The 25,626-nt window shown below is 41.5% G+C and overlaps 1 protein-coding gene across 4 annotated transcripts in view; it reads right to left on the bottom strand.

Annotated features, from left to right (window-relative positions):
* xpnpep1 (X-prolyl aminopeptidase (aminopeptidase P) 1, soluble) overlaps positions 1-25,626 on the bottom strand; it is a 102,366-nt gene that overhangs the window by 25,270 nt on the left and 51,470 nt on the right. For all 4 annotated transcript variants that reach the window (XM_087998716.1, XM_087998717.1, XM_087998718.1 and 1 more), the window contains 10 exons: positions 22,445-22,540; positions 18,634-18,715; positions 14,036-14,246; positions 11,526-11,615; positions 11,165-11,215; positions 10,872-10,930; positions 4,255-4,332; positions 3,314-3,385; positions 1,389-1,449; positions 578-647 (listed from right to left, as the gene is read on the bottom strand). In XM_087998716.1, coding sequence (XP_087854842.1) covers positions 578-647; positions 1,389-1,449; positions 3,314-3,385; positions 4,255-4,332; positions 10,872-10,930; positions 11,165-11,215; positions 11,526-11,615; positions 14,036-14,246; positions 18,634-18,715; positions 22,445-22,540 — 870 coding nt within the window. The remainder of the gene's footprint in view (positions 1-577; positions 648-1,388; positions 1,450-3,313; positions 3,386-4,254; positions 4,333-10,871; positions 10,931-11,164; positions 11,216-11,525; positions 11,616-14,035; positions 14,247-18,633; positions 18,716-22,444; positions 22,541-25,626) is intronic.

Raw genomic sequence — 25,626 nt, 5'->3', positions numbered from 1 at the left:
GTTTATAAGATAATCAGGGGAATAGATAGGGTAGTCAGTCAGAGACTTTTTCCTCAGGTACAAGAGAGTGTTACAAGGGGACATAAATTTAAGGTGAAGGGTGGAAGGTATAGGGGGGGATGTCAGAGGTAGGTTCTTTACCCAGAGAGTGGTGGGGGTATGGAATGCGCTGCCTGTGGGAGTGGCAGAGTCAGAATCATTGGTGACCTTTAAGCGGTAATTGGATAGGTACATGGATAGATGCTTAAGCTAGGACAAATGCTTGGCACAACATCGTGGGCCGAAGGGCCTGTTCTGTGCTGTATTGTTCTATGTTCTATCATCTTCTTGTAGAAGTGCAAGTATTTGAATAAGTCTCCAAACCAACACTATCCACGGGTTAATCTTCTCACTCTTATTTTTAAACAGGAACAATCATTAGGAAATAAACCATAAAAACAGCACCTTGCACCACACAGCGAGTCAATCCTAACTTCATGTCCCCAGCAACCCCCAATTCCACTCAGCCCCAAGATTTACACAGGTAAAAGAGATTAGTTTTTTTCATAATACTGCTATCTGCACCAAGCTATCTTACCTTTGGTACCACTTGGGAAAATCGCTGAACCCAAACAGACATGTCCCTTCAACACATAAGTGAAGCATTCCTGAGTACAAGAGGGCAAATAAACCACACGTCAGCACAAACATGCGTTATAGTTGCTGAAAGTTCTGAAAGCTCTTTTTAAAAATAATCACATACATCCAATTACATTGCATACAGGATAGAGAATATTATCCTATTTCAATACCAAATTATAGTAATGTTAATCACTGAGCTTCTCAAGATGGTTACAAAATCTGGTCAAAACATCAAAATTGATGTTAAAAATAGCATCACACAAAATTACTTTGACTGTGCAGCACAGGCTCAAGTAACCAGTTCATTTATAATGCCGTCAAACCTTCTCCTATGTTTCTTTACTTAGCTCTTCAGAAAACCCTCACCTCCCCCTCTTGTCATGTGTTGATCTGCCTTCCCCATAAACACATCCCTGCTATCCACCTGAACACCTTCACAGGCAGTGAATTCCATGCTCTCACCACTACTGTACTTTCTAGACACAGAGGCTCTGGAGGAAATTGGGGTACGGACACGGTACCAGATAAAGCAGAGCTGCTTCCTGAAAATTACACAGCACTCTTCTCACCTTGACACTGCACACTGGTTGAAACCCACAAATCTCAACTATCAAAATCTTTTATTAGTTTTAAAGACCTCTACTAGGTCACGCCTCAGCCTTCAATTTTTAAGAGAAGCCTTTCCCAGACGTGTATAACCTTGCAATTCTTTGGAAGCTCAGTTATCTGGTCAATGCTACACTGGTGCTCACAACAAGATCACATACCTTCTCATACTCGGATGGAGTGCCAAAATGCATTGTCCGTGTGACATCAGTCGTGCCATCCCTATGTGAAGCAGAAGAGCAGGTTACACATATGAAAAACTGTCAATCTAAACAAATCAAATGCTACACTTGCACTTATAATGAAAGGCGACTTTATTAAAGTTGCATGTTGTAACATTAGGTAATGTACAATAAAACACATCCGTAAAATAGGAAACACTGTCTGAAGCCTATAAAGTAATAAAGGAAATAACCAGCAAATCCATTTTGATGATTTTAATTGAAAATAAATATTGACCATGACAATGGGAGAACTCCACTTCTTTAAAATAGTCTCTTTCATGTCCATTTTAGTGAGCAACATCTCAGATTAACAGCTCCTCCCCAAGATACCACTGCTGACAGTGCAGCCCTCTCTCAGTAGGAGATTAAATGCTCAAAAAATTAAAACCTTAAAGCAAGCAACTTCCAGCTCCAAGGCAACAACATGCTCAAGTCTTCAGACTGCGGAACACGGATTGTCATCATGCTTTTGGAGTGAAGCACCTTTCAACCTTATCTTTTTTCAAGACAAACACTTCTTACTCTTGTTAATAAGGCAGCAACAAGAAAACCCCAAACAGCAGCAAGCACGTTCGATATCTAAACCAATAAAATAGCTTCGTATAGCAGATCAGATTAGCAACAGCAAGAAAGAATCTGGACGTGAAGGCCAATTCTCTTTCAAACAGAGACAACCCTTAACATTGGTAATTTTCATGCATTGAACTGCAGCATTCCAAGAGGTGGCATCCACACATTGACAGTGTCAAACTGGAGCTCTCTCATGTTTCCATTTCACCTGATAAAGGAGCAGTGCTCCAAAAGCTTGTGATTTCAAATAAGCCTGTTGGACTATAACCTGGTGACATGTGACCTCTGACTTTGCCCATCCCAATCCAACACCAGCACCTCCACAGTATGTTTCCATTCCAACTGGTTAAGGACCTTTCAGTGAATGCAATTATGTGGCAGCCCACAATCAATAAAGCATGGGAAGACTATGCTGAGGTGAGAATTGAAAGTTGGTTGCCTCACCAGCATTTCCATGGGCCAACAATGTCACCAAATGAAACATCTTGACTTTGTGGACAATAATAACCAAAAGAACTGCAGATGCTGCGAATCAGAAACAAAAACGGAAATGGCTGGAAAAGCTCAGCAGGTCTGGCAGCATCTATGGAGAGAAAGCAGAGTTAATGTTTCAAGACATTCCGAGGAAGGGTCACTCGACCCAAAACTTCCGATTTCTCTGTGCATATGCTCCCAGACCTGCTGACCTTTTCCAGAAATTTCTGTTTTTGACTTTATGGACTGTAGTCAACTGAAGGAGGATAACCTCAAGGGCAACATGAGACAGTGCAATTCTCCATTTGTTGTAATATGGACATCTGCTCGGTCAGGCTCTCCTGAAATGTAAAGTATAGACTCAAGTCTCACTGACTGACTTTAGAACATTAGTCAGGATGTTACTTCCATGCAAACAAAAAGAAATGATCCATGATCATATATCATTCTTTTGATAAGACATTGTCTGGCTGCGCAGGGAAATGTTAAAAAAAAACCACTGCAGTTTTTAAAGGAAAGGCACCCTTTTGTCAGCATTTATCTGTTCACCAAAAAAAAAGAGGTAATGCTCAGTGGCCGTATTGATATTTATGGGATCTTTCTGTGTCACAAATAAACTTAATTACTCAAGTCATTTATACAAACACAAGTTCAAAAGTCATTTCTATTTAAGGTGCTTCTCAATAACATAAAAAGATGCAATAGAAATGAATGTTGTTCTTTTCCCTTAGGAAGTAATTAATAACTTTTGTATAAATCACACTGTTAAATCATTTTTGTGCAGTCCTTAGACAATCTAATTTGATACAATGTCTTACCTATACTGGGCGCCAGAATCCAAAAGATAGATTTCACTCATTGATAAAGTTCTGTTGGTATGTTGGGTGGGCCTAAAAGTTAAAACAAGTTTGAAATTTAAATAAGCCTCAAAGCACAAGTATTCATAATGCTGCACTTTGATCTTCCCTGCAACAGTAACTGACCCGCCATATAAACACAGTGGCTACAAGTGAAAGTTGAAGGTTCAGAATCCTGTGGTGAGTAACTCACCTCCTGTCTTCCCAATGCCTGTCCATCATCTACAAAGCACAGACAATCTAACTTTAAGGTGTACTACAGTACACCAGTGAAGAAACCAGGTAATTAAACAGAGCACAACTTCCTCTTCAGCATCAACTGAAGCTTTATACATGATCCTATTGTTTTTCATTCAGGAAAAGCATCAGGCCTCTGCAAAACCTGCCTGGTCAGAACTCTCTTTCATCTCCAATCTAAATGAGTGAAGTAGATCACAGTTACAGCAGCATTTCATTTCTAAAGCAACACAGTTTTTTTTGTCGATACCTGATATTACCAAAAATACAGTGAGGGGACATTATAACATACTTGTTCAATTTCTGATCGATTGTTCAGGATGTTCACAGCATCAGCCTCAGAAATAAATCAGAAAGCCAATCAGAAAATAATGTCAGACTCGAATGGACCAAATGGCCCTCTCCTATCCTTTTCTGTACTCACATTTATCATTTCTTTTGCAAACTTTTTAAATTCCATTACTTTTATGACCAATATTTGTTCCAGTGTATTTCTTTAATATAATTTTAAAATCATAACTTGTATATAGTGAGAGTGCTACAAGTTTGCTTTTAGAAAGAATGATTCAAAGACGGATCCTTCTGCTTTTAGAGTTTTTTTTACTTGATTCAGCATCAATGTCAGCAATGAAACATCACAATGGGTCAGTCCATGCAGTTGTTACCTGTAGTGAATGATTGCACTGTTTGGTCCACTGCTGGAGATCGTGGTGAAACTCAAGTCTACAAATTTTTCTTGTTGCCTGCAAAATATACATAAAGGAATGAATTAAAACTGGTTATATTTGGAAGTCATTTATTTTAATGAAAAACTCAACACCAAATACACTGGAAGATGTTAAAAATAACTGAATAAGATACAGGTCTGTTAAAAAGTGATTAATTATCCAATTTCACATTCCCAAAATAAGCTCTAAACTCACATGATGTTTTAGAAGTTAGGAAGTTGTGCATTGAAAGACAGGATATTATCAATTCCAAAGGGCTCTTATAGTACAGTGATAATGTCTCTGCCTCTAAGCCAGAAAGCCAGGTTCAAATCCTACTTGCTATAAAGATTTACAGTCAACTCTACCTAATCTAAAAATGTAAACGTGCAGCGCTCTCTATTAGTTGCGGATTACATGCTTAAGAAATTAAAGCCTTAAAGCAAGCAACTTCCAACTCTAACGAAACAACATGGTCAAGTCTTCAGACTGTGGAACATGGATTGTCTTCATACTTTTGGGGTGAAGTGCCTTTCAATCTTATCCTTTTTTATGACAAACACTTCTTGCTCTCTTTCATAATCTACAAAAAGCCCACTATGCCATGTTATTTTCGTTGTTTATTTAAGATTAGTGAATAGTTGCATGATTGGTACAAAGCAAGTGTTGAATTATGAGGTGGAAGTGCCTGAGGAGGTAGATACCTGATCAAGGCGCAGCGCTCTGAAAGCTAGTGCTTCCAAATAAGCCTGTTGGACTATAACCTGGGGTTGTGTGATTTTTAACTGAATTATGAGGGCACTGCAGATGGAATTTGCAACCGAACCTTGATCCGTAATGTAATTTATTCGCTGCTTACTCGCTTGTACCACATGCTAAACATTCTGCATCAGGTACTGACCCTGTCTGCCATTCATGCAGCTTTCTAATTCAGTAAATAATATGGCTCAACTCAGTGGATGTGGTGTACCTAGACTTCCAAAAGGCCTTCGCCAAGATGCTGCTGCATAAGATAAGGATGGATGGCATTGTGAGTGAAATATTAGCACGGGTAGAGGATTGGTTGATTAACAGAAAGCAAAAAGTGGGAATAACTGAGATATATTCTGGTTGGTAATCAGTGACTAGTGGTGTGCCTCAGGGGTTGGAGTTGGGACTGCAATTATTTACTATTTATATGGATGATTTGGAGTTGGGGACTACGTGTAGGGTGTCAAAGTTTGCAGATGACACTAAGATGAGTGGCAGAGCAAAGTGTGCAGAGGACTGTGTAACTTTGCAGAGGAACATAGATACAGTGAGTGAATGAGCAAAGGTCTGGCATTTTGGTAGGAATAACAGTAAAAAGGATTATTACTTGCATGGTAACAAGTTGCAGGGGTGCTGCCATGCAGAGAGACCTGGGTGTCCTTGTGCATGAACCACAGAAGGTTGGTCTGCAGGTACAACAGGTAATTAGGAAGGCTAATGGAATTTTGTCCTTCATTGCCAACGGGATTGAGTTTAAAAGCAGGGAGGTGATGTTACAGCTGTACAGGGTGCTGGTGAGGCCACCCCTGGAGCACTGTGTGCGGATTTGGTCTCCTTACTTGAGAAAGGATGGACTGGCACTGGAGGGGGTGCAGAGGGGGTTCACTTGGTTGATTCCGAAGTTGAGGGGTTGGCTTATGAGGAGAGACTGAGTAGATTGGGATTATATTCACTGGAATTTAAAAGAATGAGGGGGATCTTACGGAAACATATAAAATTATGAAGGGAATAGATAAGATAGACGTAGAGAGGATGGTTTCCACTGGCGGGTGAAGCTAGGACAAGAGGGCATAGCCTCAAGGTTAGAGGGAGCAGATTTAGGACTGAACTGAGAAGGAACTTCTTCACCCAGAGGATTGTAAATCTATGGAATTCCTTGCCCAGTGAAGTAGTTGACGCTACTTCAGTAAATGTATTTAAAACGAAGATAGATTTTTTTGAACAACAAGGGATATGGTGAGAACGCGGATAAAATGATCAGCCATATTGAATGGTGGAGCAGGCTCGAAGGACCGGACAGCCTACTGCTGTTGCTAGTTCTTATGTTCTAACTCATCCTTCAGCACCTCCTGCTTTGCTTCAGTTAACCCCATACTCAGCAAATATTTTTAATTCCCAGTGATGTAAGCATTTCTTTGAGTAGGCCAACTAGGAAGAACAAGATTACAATTCTGTTGCTCTCAAGTATCCAGGAAAAAGCTTTTTTTATTTAGGGAGTGGAAATTGTAAACTTTTATCCCTTTTTTATTCAAGGGCCACTGGCTGGGCCAGCACCTATTCCCCATCCCATAATTCGAGAGGAAGTTCCAGAATTAGATTAGATTACTTACAGTGTGGAAACAGGCCCTTCAGCCCAACAAGTCCACACCGACCCGCCGAAGCGCAACCCACCCGGACCCGTTCCCCTACATTTACCCCTTCACCTAACACTACGGGCAATTTAACATGGCCAATTCACCTAACCTGCACATTTTTGGATTGTGGGAGGAAACCGGAGCACCCAGAGGAAACCCACCCAGACACGGGGAGAATGTGCAAACTCCACACAGAGAGTCGCCTGAGGCGGGAATTGAACCCGGGTCTCTGGTGCTGTGAGGCAGCAGTGCTAACCACTGTGCCACCGTGCCGCCCATGAATTGTAACCCAGCAACAGTGGAATGGTGATACATTTCCAAGTCAGGATAGTGATTTGGAGGGGATCTTGCGGGTGGTGGTGTTCTCATGTATCTACTGCCCTTGTCCATCTAGATGGAAGTGGTCATGGGTTTGGAAGATTCTGTCTTTGGTAAGTTCCTGCAGTGCATCTTGTAAGTAGCACACACTGCTGGTCTGAGTGTCGATGGTGGAGGGAGTGGATGCATGTGAATGTGGTGCCAATCAAGCAGGCTGCTTTGTCCTGGATAGTGTCAAGCTTCTTGATAGTGCTGGATAGTGTTGGATAGTGTTGTTAGAGCTGCACTCATCCAGGCAAATGGAGGGTATTTGATCAAACTCCCGACTTGGGTTTTGTGGATGACAAACAGACTTTGGAGAGTCAGACGGTGAGTTACTCACTGCAGTATTCCTAGTCTCTGACCTGCTGTTGTAACCACTTTGTTTACGTGGCAAGTCCAGCTGAGTTTCTGGTCAATGCTAAGCCCAAGGATGCTGATAGTGGGTGAATTCAGTGATGGTAACACTATTGAATGCCGAGAGGCAGTGGTTAGATTGCCTCTTATTGGAAATGTCATTGCCTGGCATTTGTGTGACGTGACGGTTACTTTTCACTTGTCAGCCCAAGCCTGGATATTGTCCAGATCTTGTTGCACTTGAACATGGACTGCTTCAATGTCTGAGGAATCATGAATAGTGCTGAATGTTGTGCAATCATTGGTGAACATCCCCACTTCAGTCCTTATAATGGAGGGAAAGTCAATCATGTTTGAACCTAGGACACTATCCTGAGGAACCCGTGCAGAGATGTCCGAGAGGTGAGATGACTGACCTCCAACAACCACAACCACATTCCTACGTGCAAGGTATGATTCCAATATTAGAGAGTTTGCCCCCTGATACCTACTGATTTCAGTTTTGGTCGGGTTCCTTGACGCCACACTCAGTTGACTGCAGCCTTGATGTCAAGGGCTGTCACTCTCACCTCCCCTCTGGAATTCAGCTCTTTCATCCATGTTTGAACCAAGGTTGTAATGAAGTCAGGAGCTGAGCGGAACCCAAACTGGGCGTCACTAAGCAGGTTATTGAGCTTGATAGTACTGTTGGTGACACCTTCCATCACTTCACTGATGATCAAGAGTAGACTGATGGAGCAGTAAGTGACAGGGTTGAGTTTGCCCTGCTTTTGGTGTACAGGACACACCTGGGCAATTTTCCACAATGTCAGGTAGAGGCCAGTGTTGTAACTGTAGTGGAAGAGCTTGGTTAGGGGAGCAGCAGGTTCCGGAGCACAAGTCTTCAATACTATTGCCAGAATGTTGTCAGGGCCCAAGGCCTTTGCAATATCCAGAATCTCCAATCAATTCTTTATATCATGTAGAGTGAATCGAATTGGCTGAGGACTGGTGTCTGTGATGCTGGGGACCACTGCAGGAGGCCAAGACAGATCCTTCACTCGGCACTTCTGACTGAAGATTGCTGCAAATGTTTCAGCCTTATCTTTTGCGCTGATGTGCTGGGCTCTTCCATCATTGAGGATAGGGATATTTGTGGAGCCTCCTCCTCCAGTGAGCTATTTAATTTTCCAATACCATTTACTATTGGATATGGCAGGACTGCAGAGTTTAGATCTGATCCGTTTGTTGTGGGTTCACTGAGCTTTGTGTATCACTTGCTGCTTATGCTGTTTGGCAGCTTCACCAGGTTGACATCTCATTTTTAAAAATACCTGGTGCTGCTCCTGGCATGCCCTTCTGCACTCTCCATTGAACCAGGGTTGATCCCGTGGCTTGACGGTAATGCTTGAGTGGGGGATATGTCGGGCCATGAGGTTACAGATTGTGCTGGAATCCAATTCTACTGCTGTTGATGGCCCACAGCGCCTCAAGGGTACTCAGTCCTGCGTTGCTAGATCTGTTCGAAGTCTGTTCCATTTAGCACGGTGATAGTGCCACACAACCTGATGGAGATTATTCTCAATGTGAAGTCAGGTCTTTGTCTCCACAAGGACTGCGCAGTAGTCACTCTTACCAATACTGTCATGGACAGATGCATCTGCAGCTAGCAGACTGGAAAGAATGATGTTTTTCCTTCTCGTTGATTCCCTCACCACCTGCCGCAGACCCAGTTTAAGCCCATTAGTTTGTCAATATACAAATAAATCAGAACATCAAAATGTAACTATAATGTCGCAGGGATATTGATGGCAAGCTTCAGGTTTACAAAATGAAAACATGAATTTGAGAAAAAGACTGTAGGTACACACTAATATCAACTGTATATGCTTATAGAGAAGAATCACTTTATTTAGAGACCTTTGAAATACACACTGGCTAATTAACTGGCGGTACTGATTTCTGGTGGCCAATTAAGCCACATTAAGGTTTTCATTACTAGAGATTTGCAAGATTATTTACTGGCATCTTGAGAATCACATTTCTGTTGGTTTCTGATGATTGAAATTGTGTTTTGTTTCTGCTTCAACAAAAAAAAATCACACTTTTTATTTCGACATTTAATGGTAATAAACATCTTGACTGGCTGAGGTTGTTTCTTTTCAGGAAGCTGAGCAGAGGTTTAATGGAGTTGAATAAAATGAGGGATCTGGAAAAGGTTAAAGAAAAGATTTACTTCCCTTAGTGCACAGTTAAGTGTGCATAGATTTAAAGCAATTGACAAAAGGATTAGAGAGGCATTGAGGAGAACTTTTACCTGTGCATGCGCGCGTGTGTCTGGAACTGACTAGCTAAAAGCATGGTCAGCAGAAACCCTCACTACATTTAAAAGGTACTTGAATGTGTCGTTGATGCACCATAACAAAAAGGGCCATGGACCAAGAGCTAGAAAGTAGCATTATGCTGACAAACACTCTTGTTTTAAAGCCAGCAAAAGTATAATGGGATCAATGGCTTCCCTCACTGTTGTAAATTTCTATGATCCCAAATTTCAAGATCCCATAAGAATACAAGATGGAGAAGCAGAAGTTGGCCATTCAGGCTCATTCAGTCTGTTCCACTATTCGGCTAACCTCATTTTCCTCAACTCCACCTTCTTAACCTTTCCCCATAAAACTCAATTCCCTTCCTGATTAAAAACCTGTCTCAGCCTTGAATATATTAAGCAGCCCAGTCTTGACAGACCTCTCTGGCATAGAATTCCACAGATTCACAACCTACAGAGAAGAAATTCCTCCTCACCCCTGCCTTAAAAGGGTGGCCCTAATTCTGAGATGATGCCTGTAGATGTTCAAGGTTTGCATAAAAATTTGTTGCTTGGGTGCCAGTTGACACAGAATTCCAGAAGACACAGCACAGCAGCACTTCACAGGAAGCTCCAAAGCTCTGAGGATGTCACCTAGAAAGGGGATGAATTGTCTGAAAATCAACTTCCCAGCTCAGCAAACATACCCACAACTACATGATGCCCTCTTGTCCTAGACTCTCCCATAATGGGGAAGCAATCCCTCTTCATCTATTCTGTAAAGCAGACTTAAGAATCTTGCAGGTTGCAATAAGTTCTTCCTTTAGTCCACCAAACCCTGACGAATACAAGCCCAACCTTCTCAAACTTACCGCATAAGAAAATCCCTCCATACCCTTCTGTGGACTGTCATGTGCACAACCAATATATCTTTAGTTAGATTAGGAGATGAAAACTACTCACAGTATTCTTTGTGTGGTCTAACTAGAGCTCTGTATAGTTTTTGTATGTTTTAATGTACCATGATTCCATTCAAGTAGTGAACCTAAATTCAGCAATAGTGGGAAAGGCGAGAAATACTAACTATGAGGTGATTCCCTAATGCTCCCAAGTAGCAAAACATGAACATATGGGATTTGGGTTTCTGTAAAACGATTCTGTTACACTAAAATAGGTGCAGCATTAAGACTTACATGCGGAATTCAGCTGCTTTGTCCGAAGCATCCAGTTCAGTTATGTTGCCTTTTGGAACCTGCAAAATTGCAATCTTAGTAAATATTCCAGAAATAATGGGCATGTTAAAAGAGAAAGTAAAGTTACAGTAGGTTGATATGAATTACCTAAAACTCTTTGATTGTGGTTTAGTCCACATGGTGTCTTGTGATAGATATTCACCAGAGCTCCCACAGTAAGACTGTGAAAGACCTTGGAGGTTTATCCCAGAAATAACACAGATGCCGATATGAACAATGAGAAACTTTCTTACCTCTTTCTCAAGCCAGGCAAACAGTTCACAGAGAGCCACAGCATCTTTAATCTAAGTAGAACAAACAAATAAACAAAACACATTTTTCCAAATAATTTATTTTTGTTAGCTTACTTGTCACTGTTTTTCTTTAAATAACTGTTCAGTTTAAAAGATGTGAGAGGGCACATTTGGTCCTAAGCTTGTGTAAAAACCAACGACAGCTTATACCTATCAAACCCCATAAACAACAATATGATTAGTAGCCAGGTAATAGCTATAATAGCTGATGTTGATGTGTGCAGTTTGTATTTAAATATCATCTCAAATTGCTCATGCTGATAGAGGTTAGGAAGAGCAAGCGATTAAAATTATTACTCACATGAGCGCGTCTCATCCCTTGGATTTCTGTTGGATTCTTGAGAGCTTTTGCAATGCAAATGGGAGTGTATACAGTCTGCAGTCTGAGTCTCTGTTAAAATCAAAGTCAAGAACTTACTTTGCTCATAGCCCTATTTGTACGATAGTTCCAATTAATGACACCACGGATCAGTAACTACAAAGTAATTAGGATTCTTGGCACGCTGATACAACAGGAGCAAAACTGCACCAACTTACAGGTGTCATATTATTGTTTTCATCTTAAGTACTTAAAAGAGAATCAGGTTTGCACAAGGTATCATGGTGAGTGCTTGGCATGGCTCTGCTTTCATTCAAACAAGAAATGGCAATAGTCACCGAGGTCCCAAAATGGGCTTGAATGGGTTTTGGGGTTTTTTTTTGAGGGAGAAGTAGGAAGAGAAAAAAAGAATCAATTCTTTACTTTAGTTTTTCTTTTTGTGCTTCCAGTCAGAAATGCAATTACTCGGAGGATACTCTACAGTTCTTAAATATGAAGTTAGCACAGAGCACAACTACAATAAAGATTTAAACAGAAGTAGCAAAAATTGAAAATTGGAACACATCAAACCTGAAATATCCTGCAACTCGGATATAATCTCCTTATTTACTGACTAAGCTGCTGGGTTTTCCTGTAATTTTCATGTTCTTGAAGTGTGCTCAGTTTTGGGCTGTTAATGTCATGCCGGTGTTGAAGAACAAAGACATGAACTCTTGCAGGATTAGGCTATTGAGCTTGATGAACAGCCACGATCACGATGAATGGTGAAGCATGCTCGAGGGGTTGAATGGACTACTGTTGTTCCTATCTTCTATGTTTCTATGCCATGGGGGCAAGAGATAATCAACTGCTGTCATTGCTAATACTGAGCAGTAACAGCAGCAGAATGTCACATCCACTGTGCAGTGATGTGGGAGCTGACCAAACCTAGAGATTCCCACCTCGCCATCAGTGTACTGTTACCTTTAAACATATACATTCATTTAATGTGAAGCAGAAACTTTCTGTGGTCAGTACTCACAATAAGAAAAACAGACTTGATTACACAGTCCTTGGTTGAAACAAATGCAATTTTAAGCATTGGCACAAATACCATCAAGATACAGGACTGTCAAAATACGAAAAAAATCCAAAATAAAAATGTTGACAGTTGTAGATGTCGAAACTTCAAAGAAAAAGGCTCGAAAACATTTAATCACTGGCGTCTAAAAATGAAAAGATGAACCACAGTGGGGAGAGCCTTTAGGCATTTGTAATTGTGTGTTCCCTGTCAGGGTTTGTTCAACTTACTTTTCCAGCTATTTGTGCTTGTCTATAAAAAGTCTAAATTCTGCCGGCATCACAAACTTCAGCTTGTAATAAGTTTCCATTTTACAAAATATATCACTCTGAGCTCATGGAGCTTGGCAAATTGCACAAAGTAAAACTCAGACAGTGCTGACACTGTATTGTCAGGTGCAGAACGAGTCCATCTCTAAACATGTAGAGCCACAGTGTGGTCTGTCTCTCAAGTGAAACAGAGGTATTTCCCCAGAGGTGTTATTCACCACCAGCTGGAGTGAGAATTTCTGAACCTTATTAAAACTAAAGTGACCTCAACGTAAATTGTAAGGGAGCAGGGAATTTACCAGATAGTTCTGTAAGCACTAGCATTTTGTGGGAGAGAGGCCCTACACATACATGTGCATCAAGTCGGTCTCCTGATTTGAATTGTTCAGAGTTCCAGGCAATAACCAAAAAAAGGAGAAAGTGAGGACTGCAGATGCTGGAGATCAGAGTCAAAACGTTTGGTACTGGAAAAGCACAGCCGGTCAGGCAGCCTTCAAGGAGCAGGACAGTTGACGTTTCTTGCATTCCTCATGAAGAGCTTATGCTCGAAACGTTGACTCCCCTGCTCCTCAGATGCTGCCTGACTGGCTGTGCTTTTCCAGCACCACATTTTTCAACAGTAACCAAACACTGCCTTGCAGGAACCCAAACCCCTGATGGCAGTCTGTAAGTGCTCCAAGATCAGAAGCTCACTGGTAACATCCATCAGTAGTCTGCTGGCCTCTGTATGTTATTTTTCCAATTAACCCTCCTACTGCAGCCTATCTCCACCAGAAACAATGAAATGCAAAGCTCACCATGTGTTTTGAAAGTGACCTTGTGTGGGATATCGACTGGATGGCCACATTTTCCTAGCTCACTGAAGTGGAGCTCTCCCTCACAGTGCCTGATGTCCATGCCAATACTGGCAAAGCATGGTCAAATTAATTCCCAATATCAGTGCAGCCTGGAATTTAAACTAAGACTCACTGACAATCAAAAAACTACACCACAGATCCTGACTCTGCTGCTTTGCAGTCTCAACACAATTTTTACTCTATATGCAAACAAATGCAGAACCCTTTGGGGACCTGTTTTATGAACGAAACAGCAATCTGCATCCTCGGTTGCCGGTTGAAAAGTTTTTTGACAAATTAATATTGTAGTAGCAACTGTCAACTGACCTTTGGGATTGTTTCACAAAGAGCGTAGCTGGCTTTGCTACTGATCCAGACTTTTTCCTTCAAAGTCATGTTGGAACAGATTGTCTGCAGTTCAGTCAGAATTGATTCATAGGGGAGTATGTTTATCTTGAAACTGGGTGCTGTCTCACAGTCAAGCTGCAAATGTTCTCGCACAGCAGGGTCTTCCATATGTGTCTCATTGATGAAAAGTCTGCAATAAAAAAGATTACTTTAAAAATATTAATGGAAACTGCCCTCCTGAGAATTAGTGGCATTGGCTTTTGTTTTAAAACTGCGCTCACTTGAAATAGACACAATGCTTTTGCAATGATTAATCCTCATTCTTTTCTTGCACTGCAGTCTCATAATTGTTTATTTCTGAAGCAAATAAGAGAAAGTCAAAAAAACAAAGCAAAAGCAGGAATCATCATCAGACAATTGGCTTTAACACTGTATGTAAAGAGTGTGAATTTAAACTTGCACTTTTACAGATTGCTCATAATCCCCAGGCCAATGAAAAGCAATTCACAGACAACACGTATACTTGTTGCTGCAATGTAAGAAACACAGCAATGAACTTGCACGTAGCAAGTTCCAAAAATAGCAACACGATCAGATGATTGGTTGTTTGTGGTTGACTGAGAAATAAATTTGGCTCAAACACTGGGAATAAAACTCAGCTTGTTACAAAATCGTGCTATTGGATCTTTAACATCTGAAGGGGAAGATGGGGTCCTGGTTTAACATTTCAACCAGAACATTGCGCCTCTGATGATGCAGCATTCCCCCAAAACCATCCAACAATCCCAGTCTAGGCATTCGTGTTCAAGTCTCTGGAGTGGGATTTGAACCCACAACTCAGAGATAAATCAGAGATTGAGCCATGGCTAACAGAAATGCAGCTATAATATTGAAATTAAACCACCCAGAGTTGGGACTGTTGAACAAACGTTTTGGGATCAGGCTTTGCTACTAATCTAAACTTCCACCTTAGAAGTTGCATTGGAACAAATTTCCAAAACTCTTTTGGCAGCGTCTGCCAAACCCACGACAACCATTCTGAAGGCCAAGAGCAGCAGATACATGGGAATACCATTGTGTGTAAGCTCTCCTCCAAGCCACACATCATCCTGACTTCAAAATATGTCACTAACATTATTTCACAGATGGTGTCAGACTGAACCATGTGGAGTTATAGACCTAAATCCAGCTCCTATCCACTAGCAACAGGCTGGGATATACAAAAAAAAAGGGAACTGGATTAGCTAACTTGTCACAAGCCAGCTGAATTTAGTGTTGCAAAATGTTTGTGATACTGAACAACTTCATAGAACATAGAACAATACAGCACAGAACAGGCCCTTCGGCCCACGATGTTGTGCCGAACTTCTAACCTAGATTAAGTACCCATCCATGTACCTATCCAAATGCCGCTTAAAGGTCGCCAATGATTCCGACTCTACCACTCCCACGGGCAGCGCATTCCATGCCCCCACCACTCTCTGGGTAAAGAACCCACCCCTGACATCTCCCCTACACCTTCCACCCTTCACCTTAAATTTATGTCCCCTTGTAACACTCTGTTGTACCCGGGGAAAAGGTTTCTGACTGTCTACTCTATCTATTCCTCTGATCATCTTATAAACCTCTATCAAGTCACCCCTCATCCTTCGCCATTCCAACGAGAAAAGGCCGAGAACTCTCAACCTATCCTCGTACGACTTCCTCTCCATTCCAGGCAACATCCTGGTAAATCTTCTCTGCACCCTCTCCAAAGCTTTCACATCTTTCCTAAAGTGAGGCGACCAGAACTGCACACAGTACTCCAACTGTGGCCTAACCAAAGTCCTGTACAGCTGCAACATTACTTCACGACTCTTGAATTCAAGAGTCGTGAAGTAATGTTGCAGTTAGAAACTTCAATTTCTCACAATCTGAACTAACCAGTGCTCTTTCATTAGGCCAGCATTGGAGCTTAGACATGGATGAATGGGATGGAAAGCCAAATGAAGAAAGGCTAAACAGATTGTGGGGAAGCCATTAAGAATTTGGAGGAAAGAGATATGATCTTATTGAAACTGACTAGATCTTGAGGCACACGACACAGGAAGAATGTTCCCCTTATGGGAAACTAAACTTACAACACAGTTAAAAACAAGTGGTCTCCCATTGAAATCTGAAATGAGGATTTCTTTCTCCCTTAGAGGGTCATTAGTTCATGAATTTATCTTCCCCAGGAAGCAGCAGAGACTGAGTTATTGAAAATATTCAAGGTAGAATTAGTCTGATTTTTGAGAGACGAGGGAATCAAATGTTATGGAGAACAGACAGGGAGACGAAGTTATCAACAGACCACGAGCGGCACGGCGGCTCAGTGATTAGCACCACAGCCTCACAGCACCAGGGACCTGGGTTCGATTCCAGCCTCAGGCGAATGTCTGTATGAAGTTTGCACATTCTCTCCATGTCTGTGTGGGTTTCCTCCCGCAATGTGCAGGTTCGGTTAATTGGCCATGCTAAACTACCCACAGTATTCAGGGATGTGTGGGTTAGGTGATTAGTCAGGGGTAAATGAAAAGTAGTAGGGGAATGGGTCTGGGTGGGTTACTCTTCGGAGGGTTGGCGTGGACTTGTTGGGCCAAATGGACTGTTTCCACATTGTAGGGATTCTGTCAGCTGCTATCATAGAGATTGGTAGAGCAAGTTCAAAAGGGGCTCACTTCTCAATCTAATGTCCTGAGACATTACACTGAATTTGTACTGAAACGTGATTCAGTCACATTCGTGAGCAGATTGAAGAGTTTGTTCTCATGATGTAAAATGATATCGTCACAATGGAGCTGGAGCAAAATCAGATTTCCCAAACCCAAGAGGTTCCACCAATCAGGAAAGCCCAACTTGGAGCTTTTTTCTTTAGAAACTAAAAAATGGCGGGATGATCTAACAGATATGTGTAGCTTATAAAATGGCTCCATTTGGTAGACAGGAGAGATGTTTCTACTTCTATCTAAAACCAGAGCCAGTGACAGCAACATAGAATAGCCACTAATAAATCCAATAAGATATTCAGAAGTAACATGTTTGCCCAAAGAGCAATTAAACTCTGGCACTTGGTCCCACTGGGATTGATAGCTGTGAATTGTTGAGATACACTTAAGGAAGAGCAGAATAAGGTACATGAAGGAGAAAAGGAGAAGATACAAAGGTGGAGTTAAAGGAGAAAGGATGCAAGGAGGCATGTGTGCAGTGTTAACAACAGCATCGACAGCGGTGAAAGGCAATGAGAAAACTGTTGGAATGCAAGCATTCGAAAATAGATTTATCATTTCAGATACTCGTGGTACTAACACTGAAACATCAGTATATTGCTGCTGTTTTCCCAGACTTATTGATGGAGCTTGTAAATAGTTAAATATTCAATATTAGCCTACCATAACACCACAGCAAATAGGAACAGGAGCAGACTGCTCAGCCATTCCTGATGAAGGGCTTATGCCCAAAACATCGATTCTCCTGCTCTTCAGATGCTTCTGTGCTTTTCCAGCACCACACTCCTGACTCTGATCTCTAGCATCTGCAGTCCTCACTTCCTCCTAGTTTTGCCCCTCGAGCCTGCTGCACCATCCAATAGGATCATGACTGATCCGACATTCCTCAATTCGCTTTCCTGCCCTTTGTTTGTTATCCTCAGTTCCCCATCACCCTCGGTTCCTCATTACCCTCGATTCCCCATTTCCTCGGTTCCCCGTTACTCTCTGTTCTCCGGTACTCTCTGTTCCCCATTTCCTCGGTTCCCCGTTACTCTCGGTTCTCCATTACCTCGGTTCCCCATTACCCTCAATTCCCCATTTCCTTGGTTCCCCGTTACCCTCTGTTCCCCGTTACCCTCTGTTCCCCGTTACCCTCGGTTCCCCGTTACCCTCGGTTCCCCGTTACCCTCGGTTCCCCGTTACCCTCGGTTCCCCATTTCCTCGGATCCCCGTTACCCTCAGTTCCCCGTTACTCTCTGTTCTCCGGTACTCTCGGTTCCCCGTTACCCTCGGTTCCCCGTTACCCTCGGTTCCCCGTTACCCTCAATTCCCCATTTCCTCGGATCCCCGTTACCCTCAGTTCCCCGTTACTCTCTGTTCTCCGGTACTCTCAGTTCCCCGTTACTCTCGGTTCTCCATTACCTCGGTTCCCCATTACCCTCAATTCCCCATTTCCTCGGTTCCCCGTTACCCTCTGTTCCCCGTTACCCTCGGTTCCCCGTTACCCTCGGTTCCCCATTACCCTCGGTTCCCCGTTACCCTCGATTCACTGTAGCCCTCAATTCCCCAACTGATCAAGAATCTGTTTCAACCTTAAGTACCCACAAGGACTCTGCCCCTACCCCCCTCCAAACAGACACACTCCACATAACTAAATTACTTGACAATCTGGGAGTGTACAGTTTATAAACAATCATTGTCAGGCATATCCAAAATCTAATATGTCTCAAAACAAAAGCTTGTCACAGCCTTCGAAAAATTGATTTTAAAAGCCATTGCTACTTGAACATTTAAATTTCAAAGTTTGAGATAACATAAAACAGAAGGTTTGTTGTGAACCCAAATTACCGAATGGAGTTTAGGCCAATGATGGTGAATGCGAAGAATACCGGGTTATACTGTATGTCAGAGCCCCGAAGGTTAAACAGCCCTGTGGAGGAGGGAAGAAAATCAAAACATTACAATCAATCTTAAAAGATTTACAACCTTCCAGATTCAACACTGGGATGCACACTTTCAGACCAGAACCACTGTTCCCATTTCTGTGGACAGCAGCTGTCAGCAATGATATTGCTCTTGGCATGTACAGATCATCCAGATGACTCTCGTTTCTTTACCCATCCCATCATCAGCCCCTTTGCTTCACTCTGTGACACTGCTGCATCGTGGTAACATCACTAGATGATGCAGACGTCCAGGGTAATGCTCTGGAGACACAGATGTAAATCCCACCATGACATAGCATGGAACTTAAATTCTATTGAACCAGTGCTGACTGTCATAGTTTACCTGCCATAGCAAGCCTGACCTGATCTGGTTAATCTTAAAGGCCTTCGCAAATGGCTAGCAAGCCCCTCATTTGGGCCAAGCCATTGACAAAAGTTAAAATGTAATGAAACCAGAGGGACCACCTGGTATTGACTAAATCACCGGGCAATAATGGCACACCAAGCCTTGCTCTAGCTAAAAATTAGATGTCAACCTGGTGAAGCTACAAAACTGGACTACGGCATGCCAAATAGCAGATGCAGCAAGTGAGAGGCAGAGTTAAATGATCCTACAACCAACTAATTGGATTTCAGCTTGCAGTCCGAGTGGGCATGTATTTAAAGTGAGAGGAGAAAGATGTTAAAAAGGCCAAGACGCAACTTTTATTTTACACAGAGTAGTTCATATGTGGAATGACCTGCCAGGTACAGTTGGATGCAGGTACAGTTACAACATTTAAATGACATTTGGTCAAGGACATGAATGGGAAAGGTTTGGATGGATATGGACGAAACACATGCAAGTGGGACTAGTTTAATTTGGAACATGGTTGGTGTGGATTAGTTGGACCGAAGGATCTGTTTCAGTGCTTTATAACTCTATGATTTTATGTAACCAATTATATAACAGCTTTCAAAACATGTAGATATTTACTGAGGGAATTCAGTGCTGCTGGAGTTTAAATAAATGCAGCACAAAAAAACACTGTTAGATGGAAGGTAGATTGAAAAAAATACTCATACATATCCAAGCGTTAAATGATATGCAGCATCTTCTGGTAGTGAAACAGGACTATTACAATAATCTAGGAACAAATTGTTGCATTTGCTGGAATCTGGACTGAAAACAAAAAATGCTGGAGATAACAGCAGGTCAGGCAGCATCCATGGAGAGAGAGAAAGCTGGTGTTTCGAGGTAAGATGGCTCTTCATCACAACATGCCTTGAAATGTTAGATTGTTCTTTCCCTGGATGCTGTCTGACCAATTCGATCTCTAGCTTTTGTTGTTCTCATTACAATAATCTAACTGACAAAGTCAGAATCTTTACTTAAGACCAATATTTCACAAAAACTGAGGAAAATAGAGACACAATTCCAAGAGACATGCAGCAACATGAAACTGTGCTGCAGTAATTACTGTGTTCAGTTCCACTGTTTGCTAAAGTACCAGTGTGCCACAGATCTCAAATGGAGCACTTACCACAATTTAACTCTAACAACTGACGAATCACAGTGGGTGGGAGGCATTGAGAAGTCACACACACTTAGTTCAAATAACACAGTCCACAGGTCACGCTGGGAGAGTACAGCCCAATGTGAAAATAAATCATAAACACTGGACTGAGAGGGGAAACTGGAGGAACCCACGCACACAGGGAAAATGCACAAACTTCACAAAGACAGTTGCCAAAGGGTGGAATCGAACCCGGCTCCCAGGCGCTGTGAGGTAGCATGCTAACCACTGACCTCACATTTCCACATGGACTTGCTCCTTAACTCAGGAATTTGGAGGTAAATTGCACTGAACTAAACTTCAGTTTCCAACTGCTCTCCTGTGACAGGAGTTAGAAAGTGCATGTAATTGAGAACAAGATTGAAGAAATATGATAGACATTCAAACAGCACGTCACGCTCAGCATCCAGATTAGCGTCGTGAAGCACAGCAATATAGCTCTTCCCTACCTCTGGGACAGAAGGTCTGAGTTCAAGACTCTTGTAACTCAAGGGTGTGACTTGGCCCAAAAAAATTATTAAGAATATGTTTAAGTGTCTAAATGTGATGGAAATGTGTTGCTGGAGAAGCGCAGCAGGTCAGGCAGCATCTAGGGAACAGGAGAATCGACGTTTCGGGCATTAGCCCTTCCTCAGTTTCCTGAAGAAGGGCTAATGCCCGAAACGTCGATTCTCCTGTTCCCTAGATGCTGCCTGACCTGCTGCGCTTCTCCAGGAACACATTTCCATCTCTGATCTCCAGCATCTGCAGACCTCATTTTCTCTGTCTAAATGTGCCGGCTGGTAATGAATGCTAATAGTTAACAAGATTTTTGTTTCCTTTTTAAAGTATCCCTTTAAAGGGATAAAGTACTAGGATGAGTTCCTCAAAGAATTAAGCTAGATTAAACAGCAATAACAGCAGAAAACAAAACTAAAAACATTACGAATGCTGAATTGTTTTTAAAAATCACAAGATAAACACTAAATCGTAAGAAACAGGAATAGCACACCACGCTGTTAACCCCACTCAAAAAGGCAAATGTGCCATATAAAGATCACCTTTCATTCTATTAAACTTCAACTAAAGTCATCCCAACCTGAATAATGTTTCCTCAAAAGATCGCTCCTTTGTCCCAGTATCAGCCTAGTGAATCTTTGCAATTACAATATAAATGCACCCCTCCTCAAATAAAGCCAGACTTGACGCAGTACTCTGGGAATAGTCTAACCAATGTCCTCATGCGCTCTACTAAAGCTCAGTATGCTGATTGCCTCTTGCAGACTACATCTAACTGCATTCTGACTATATTGAACTCCCACTTCAGTACCATTTCCAGTGAAGTATAACAACATACAGTAAACAAAGAGATTGTTTAATGCTGTGTGTGGGAATACTTTCTTTTAAGTGTTCAGTGGATCCTGAGAGGAGGGAACCAGGAGGAAAATGCAGATGTCACTGTGGACTCTGAAGGAAAATATTGTTTAATTTGTCCCCAGAGTCTTTTCTGGATGGAGGGTAATTCCAACTATTACAATGATATCATAAAGAAAAAGACTTTTAGTAAATCACATCATCCATTATAACATCTCTCTTTACTGTGACTGTTACTTAGCTGGGAGCATTCTCAGCTTCAAGTCAGAAAACTGAGGATTCAAATTTATTCTGACTCATACACACTATCTAAGTTAATACTGCAACACAATCACACAGGCATGTCGCATCATCACAAATGTTTTCCTTCAGAGAAAGCGTAAAGCTAAGGTTTTCAAATGGGTGCTAAAGTTTTCATAGCAAAGAGAAAGAATTGTGTCTGTCATTATCCTGGCCAACATTCCTCCCTTAGCTCGCACAAAGCAGATTTACCTTTTAAATATCTCATTACTATTTTTCAAAATAATGTTTCTATTTATTAGAGAGTCAGGGGACATAAATATAAGTCACAAACATATCCAATAAGAAGTTCAGGATTAATGCATAGTCACAGAGAGTTCTTCAAACCCAGCCTTCACATAGTCACTGAACTTCCCTAAACAATGGGAGTCAGTGACCCCACTGAAGCTATAGAAAAGTTGTTAAATCAAGTAAATGCCTCCCTTTCGGGAAAATTTCTTTTTAAAAAGGGCATGATTTTTTAATTGCTAAATTCTTTAAAGAGTAAAAAAAAAATGCACCCACATGCAATTTCATCGAGGGCTGTGATCACCAGCCAACTAGCATTTTTCTCCACCATCTTCGCACGCTGTTGTACAATTTTGTCTTGCCAAGATATACCTGAAATGGAGTTTAAACACAATTACTAAAAGCTACTAACATGACTTTTACAGAGTAAATGACAAAGCAACGATTTACATTCATGTTTAAGTACAGGAGCCCATGAATGAACCATTCACATACTTTTTCTGTTTATTACATTGAAGGCACATCGACGTCCTTTTCACATCCAGTTGCCTTGCCTCCATTCCCTTTAACAGCCGGACTTTTATCAATCTCGGGTTTAAAACGATTCACTGACCTCAGATCTATTGTTTTTTGTCAGACAGTATGTTCCAAACTTCTGTCACCCTCAGCCTGAACTACCTCCTAATTTCTCTATTGAAATACATGATTCTGATTTTAAGGTTATAGTTCTTTGTCCAGATGTCCCCATGTGCCAACTTCAAAACTATCTATTTCATGTCAAATTTTATGTTGAATTATGTTTACTTCTGAAGGAAGCATGACGAGTCACAAGATTTTCCTTTCACTTTGAAGTCATTAATCATTAAAGGAACTGTATGCTCAGGTAGCCAGTTGTCCTGACAGGTGAAGTTGGGCAATAGTAAAATCTTAAACTAAAATCCTTTACACACAAATTTCAGTAACGCAAGTGTGTGAGGAACATTAAAACCATTTGAAAAGATAACGTTTGTATTTGAAACTAATCTAATGTTATTCCAGATGTGGTCTAAACAGGGCTTTCAACAACTACAGCAAAACCTCTTCCCATTCATGGTCTAGCTCTTTAGTCAAAAAACCAAACGTTCCAATCCACATTTATCAGATAGCCCACTGAGGGAAAGTACAAAAATCTGCCCCTAGACTCCAGTACAGAGCAAAAGAGGAGAACTTTTGCCAGAGATGTGATCCAGATTCAGCAAAGCTTTGTCTTCAAGGTTTAGGTGGATGTTAAAGATCACCTGGTTCTATGCAGTAAATCCTGATTGAAGATTGATGTAGATGTTGTTGGTTACTGTACAAAAGCAGCAGATAGGCTGCTGTTTGAAAATCCATTAGAGAATCATCCTTCCCACGTTGCTAGGATTTTATAAGAGTGGTTTCTCCTATCCTACACAACTCTAGCTGCACAGATCACTCTTATTACAGCAAATAACAAAGAACCTAATCAATTAGAGAGAGAAGATTTCCATTTCACCATTTAGATTGTACAATGTTGGCAGTGATCATTACAGCAGATCGCAAAACCAGCAGCTGCTGGAAATCTGCAAATAAGATATCCTGCACTTGGCGATAAGAATGGATGTGAGCTTTTTAACCATCTGTTACACCTACAACACCATGGCTATCACATCCAGAGGTGAGGCTTCAACTTGGTCCTTCTGACCCAGAGGTTGAGACACTACCACTGTGCCACAAGACCCCCTCAGAATAGATTGTGCATTAGCAATAATGCAACTTCATAAACAATTCTCAACTGATGTTCTGTAAAACAGTACCTGTTTAGGAAGAGGATTGCAAAGGTCCCTTATATTGAGTGGAAACCCAGAAAGTAATGGTTTTGGATCCTCAAAAAACATGAGGCACCACAAAATCTTTCATGATTCAGTTTGGGGGGCTGTGAGAACATAGAAATGTTGCAAAGAGATAAAGACAATTAAGGTGAGTGGGCAAAGGAGGTGGGAAATGAAGTATTGAATGGGAAAGTGAGCAGTTATGCATTTCGGTAGGATGAGTCGAAAACAGAATGTTAACATGATGAGAGGCCAGCATGTATTGTACAATAGCCTTTATTCAGAGGGAGGGGTTGGAGTATAAGGAAGTCTTGCTGCAAACAAACAGTAGGACAACACTGTAACCTTACCGAAAGGGAGCACATACCTTTCTTAGAGACTGGGAAACAAAGGTTCACTGAATTGAATGCTGGGATAAGTTTCAATCGAACGGGCATATGTTCCCTGGAGTTTAGAAGAAAGATGGGGATGGCATTGAATAGTATAAATGTCTGACAGGACTTGATAGTGTAGGTTCCGAGAGGCTGATCCCACAGACTGAGGATGGAGAGTCAGCTATTTAAGACGGAGATGAGGAAACATTTCTTTACTGAGGATTGTGAATTCCCTGCCCCAGTGAATGCTCTGCTTTCCAGTATTTTCAATTGCGAGATTAACAGAATGTTGCACTTTGTCTTAAGTGAATCAATAATTTGGGGACAGTGCAGGAAGGTGAAGTTGAGGAAGATGATCAGCTGTGGTTTTACTGCACAACAATGCTAGCTCAAGGGGTTGTCTCATTCCTGATCATGTTTATGTCAGGCACAATACACTTTAATTAAAACCCCATAATAACCATAAGAAATTTGTCCAAAATAACTCTTGAATCTTACCTGTTTAAAACATTTTTGAAAACTCATCAGAAATGGCAACAAAACTGAGTTAATGGGAACAGATGGTGGATGTCAAACACTGTTCCTTTCACCTGTGAACCCTCAAATCTAGCCCAAATTGATAGTAAACGTTCCACCGGATGCGTAAAGATCTGATGAATGTCATTGACCTGAAATGTTAACAGCTCGCCTCAGCATGATGCTGCTGAATATCTACAAATTTAATTTCAGATTTTCAACATCAAGATTATTTGGCTTTTGTGAAATGCTTCAACAGTATTTTGGCTTTCTGCTGATGGCAACTGTACTACCAATCTTGAAGCGTTATTATAAACATATGGAATAAAGGAAAAATTGTTATAGTACTACAGACTATAGGGCTGCTCTCATTAGAGACAGAAGATGATTGGTGGTGGTTTAACCCAAGGGTCACTATGCCTCAGGCATGGCAAGGTCAAGAAAATGGAACCTTCAACTGGTGCTGGAATCGAACCTGCACTGTTGGCGACATTCTGCATCACAAACCCATCATCCAACCAACTGAGCTAACGGGGCCCCAATGAAATTGTAAGTACATCATAAAAAGGTAATTGTGAGTGAGGTTCACTTTATATGTGAGTACTCAATATCCAGATCAGCAATTAGCAAGAAGTAGGAATATAGTGTTCCATTCACCTCTAAGAATAGGTTGTTGAAGGAAAGGGAAGGAGAAAGAGAAGCAAAGGTGTGTGAGACCACAGTGAGCAGGTATGATTAT

This window comes from Chiloscyllium plagiosum, unplaced genomic scaffold (genome assembly GCF_037043375.1).
Source record: "Chiloscyllium plagiosum isolate Xiang-an unplaced genomic scaffold, Cpla_swu_hap1 HiC_scaffold_22, whole genome shotgun sequence".
Taxonomy (NCBI): domain Eukaryota; kingdom Metazoa; phylum Chordata; class Chondrichthyes; order Orectolobiformes; family Hemiscylliidae; genus Chiloscyllium; species Chiloscyllium plagiosum.
The sequence above is the reverse complement of the archived record's forward strand: the minus strand, read 5'-3'. Positions and strand labels throughout refer to the sequence as shown.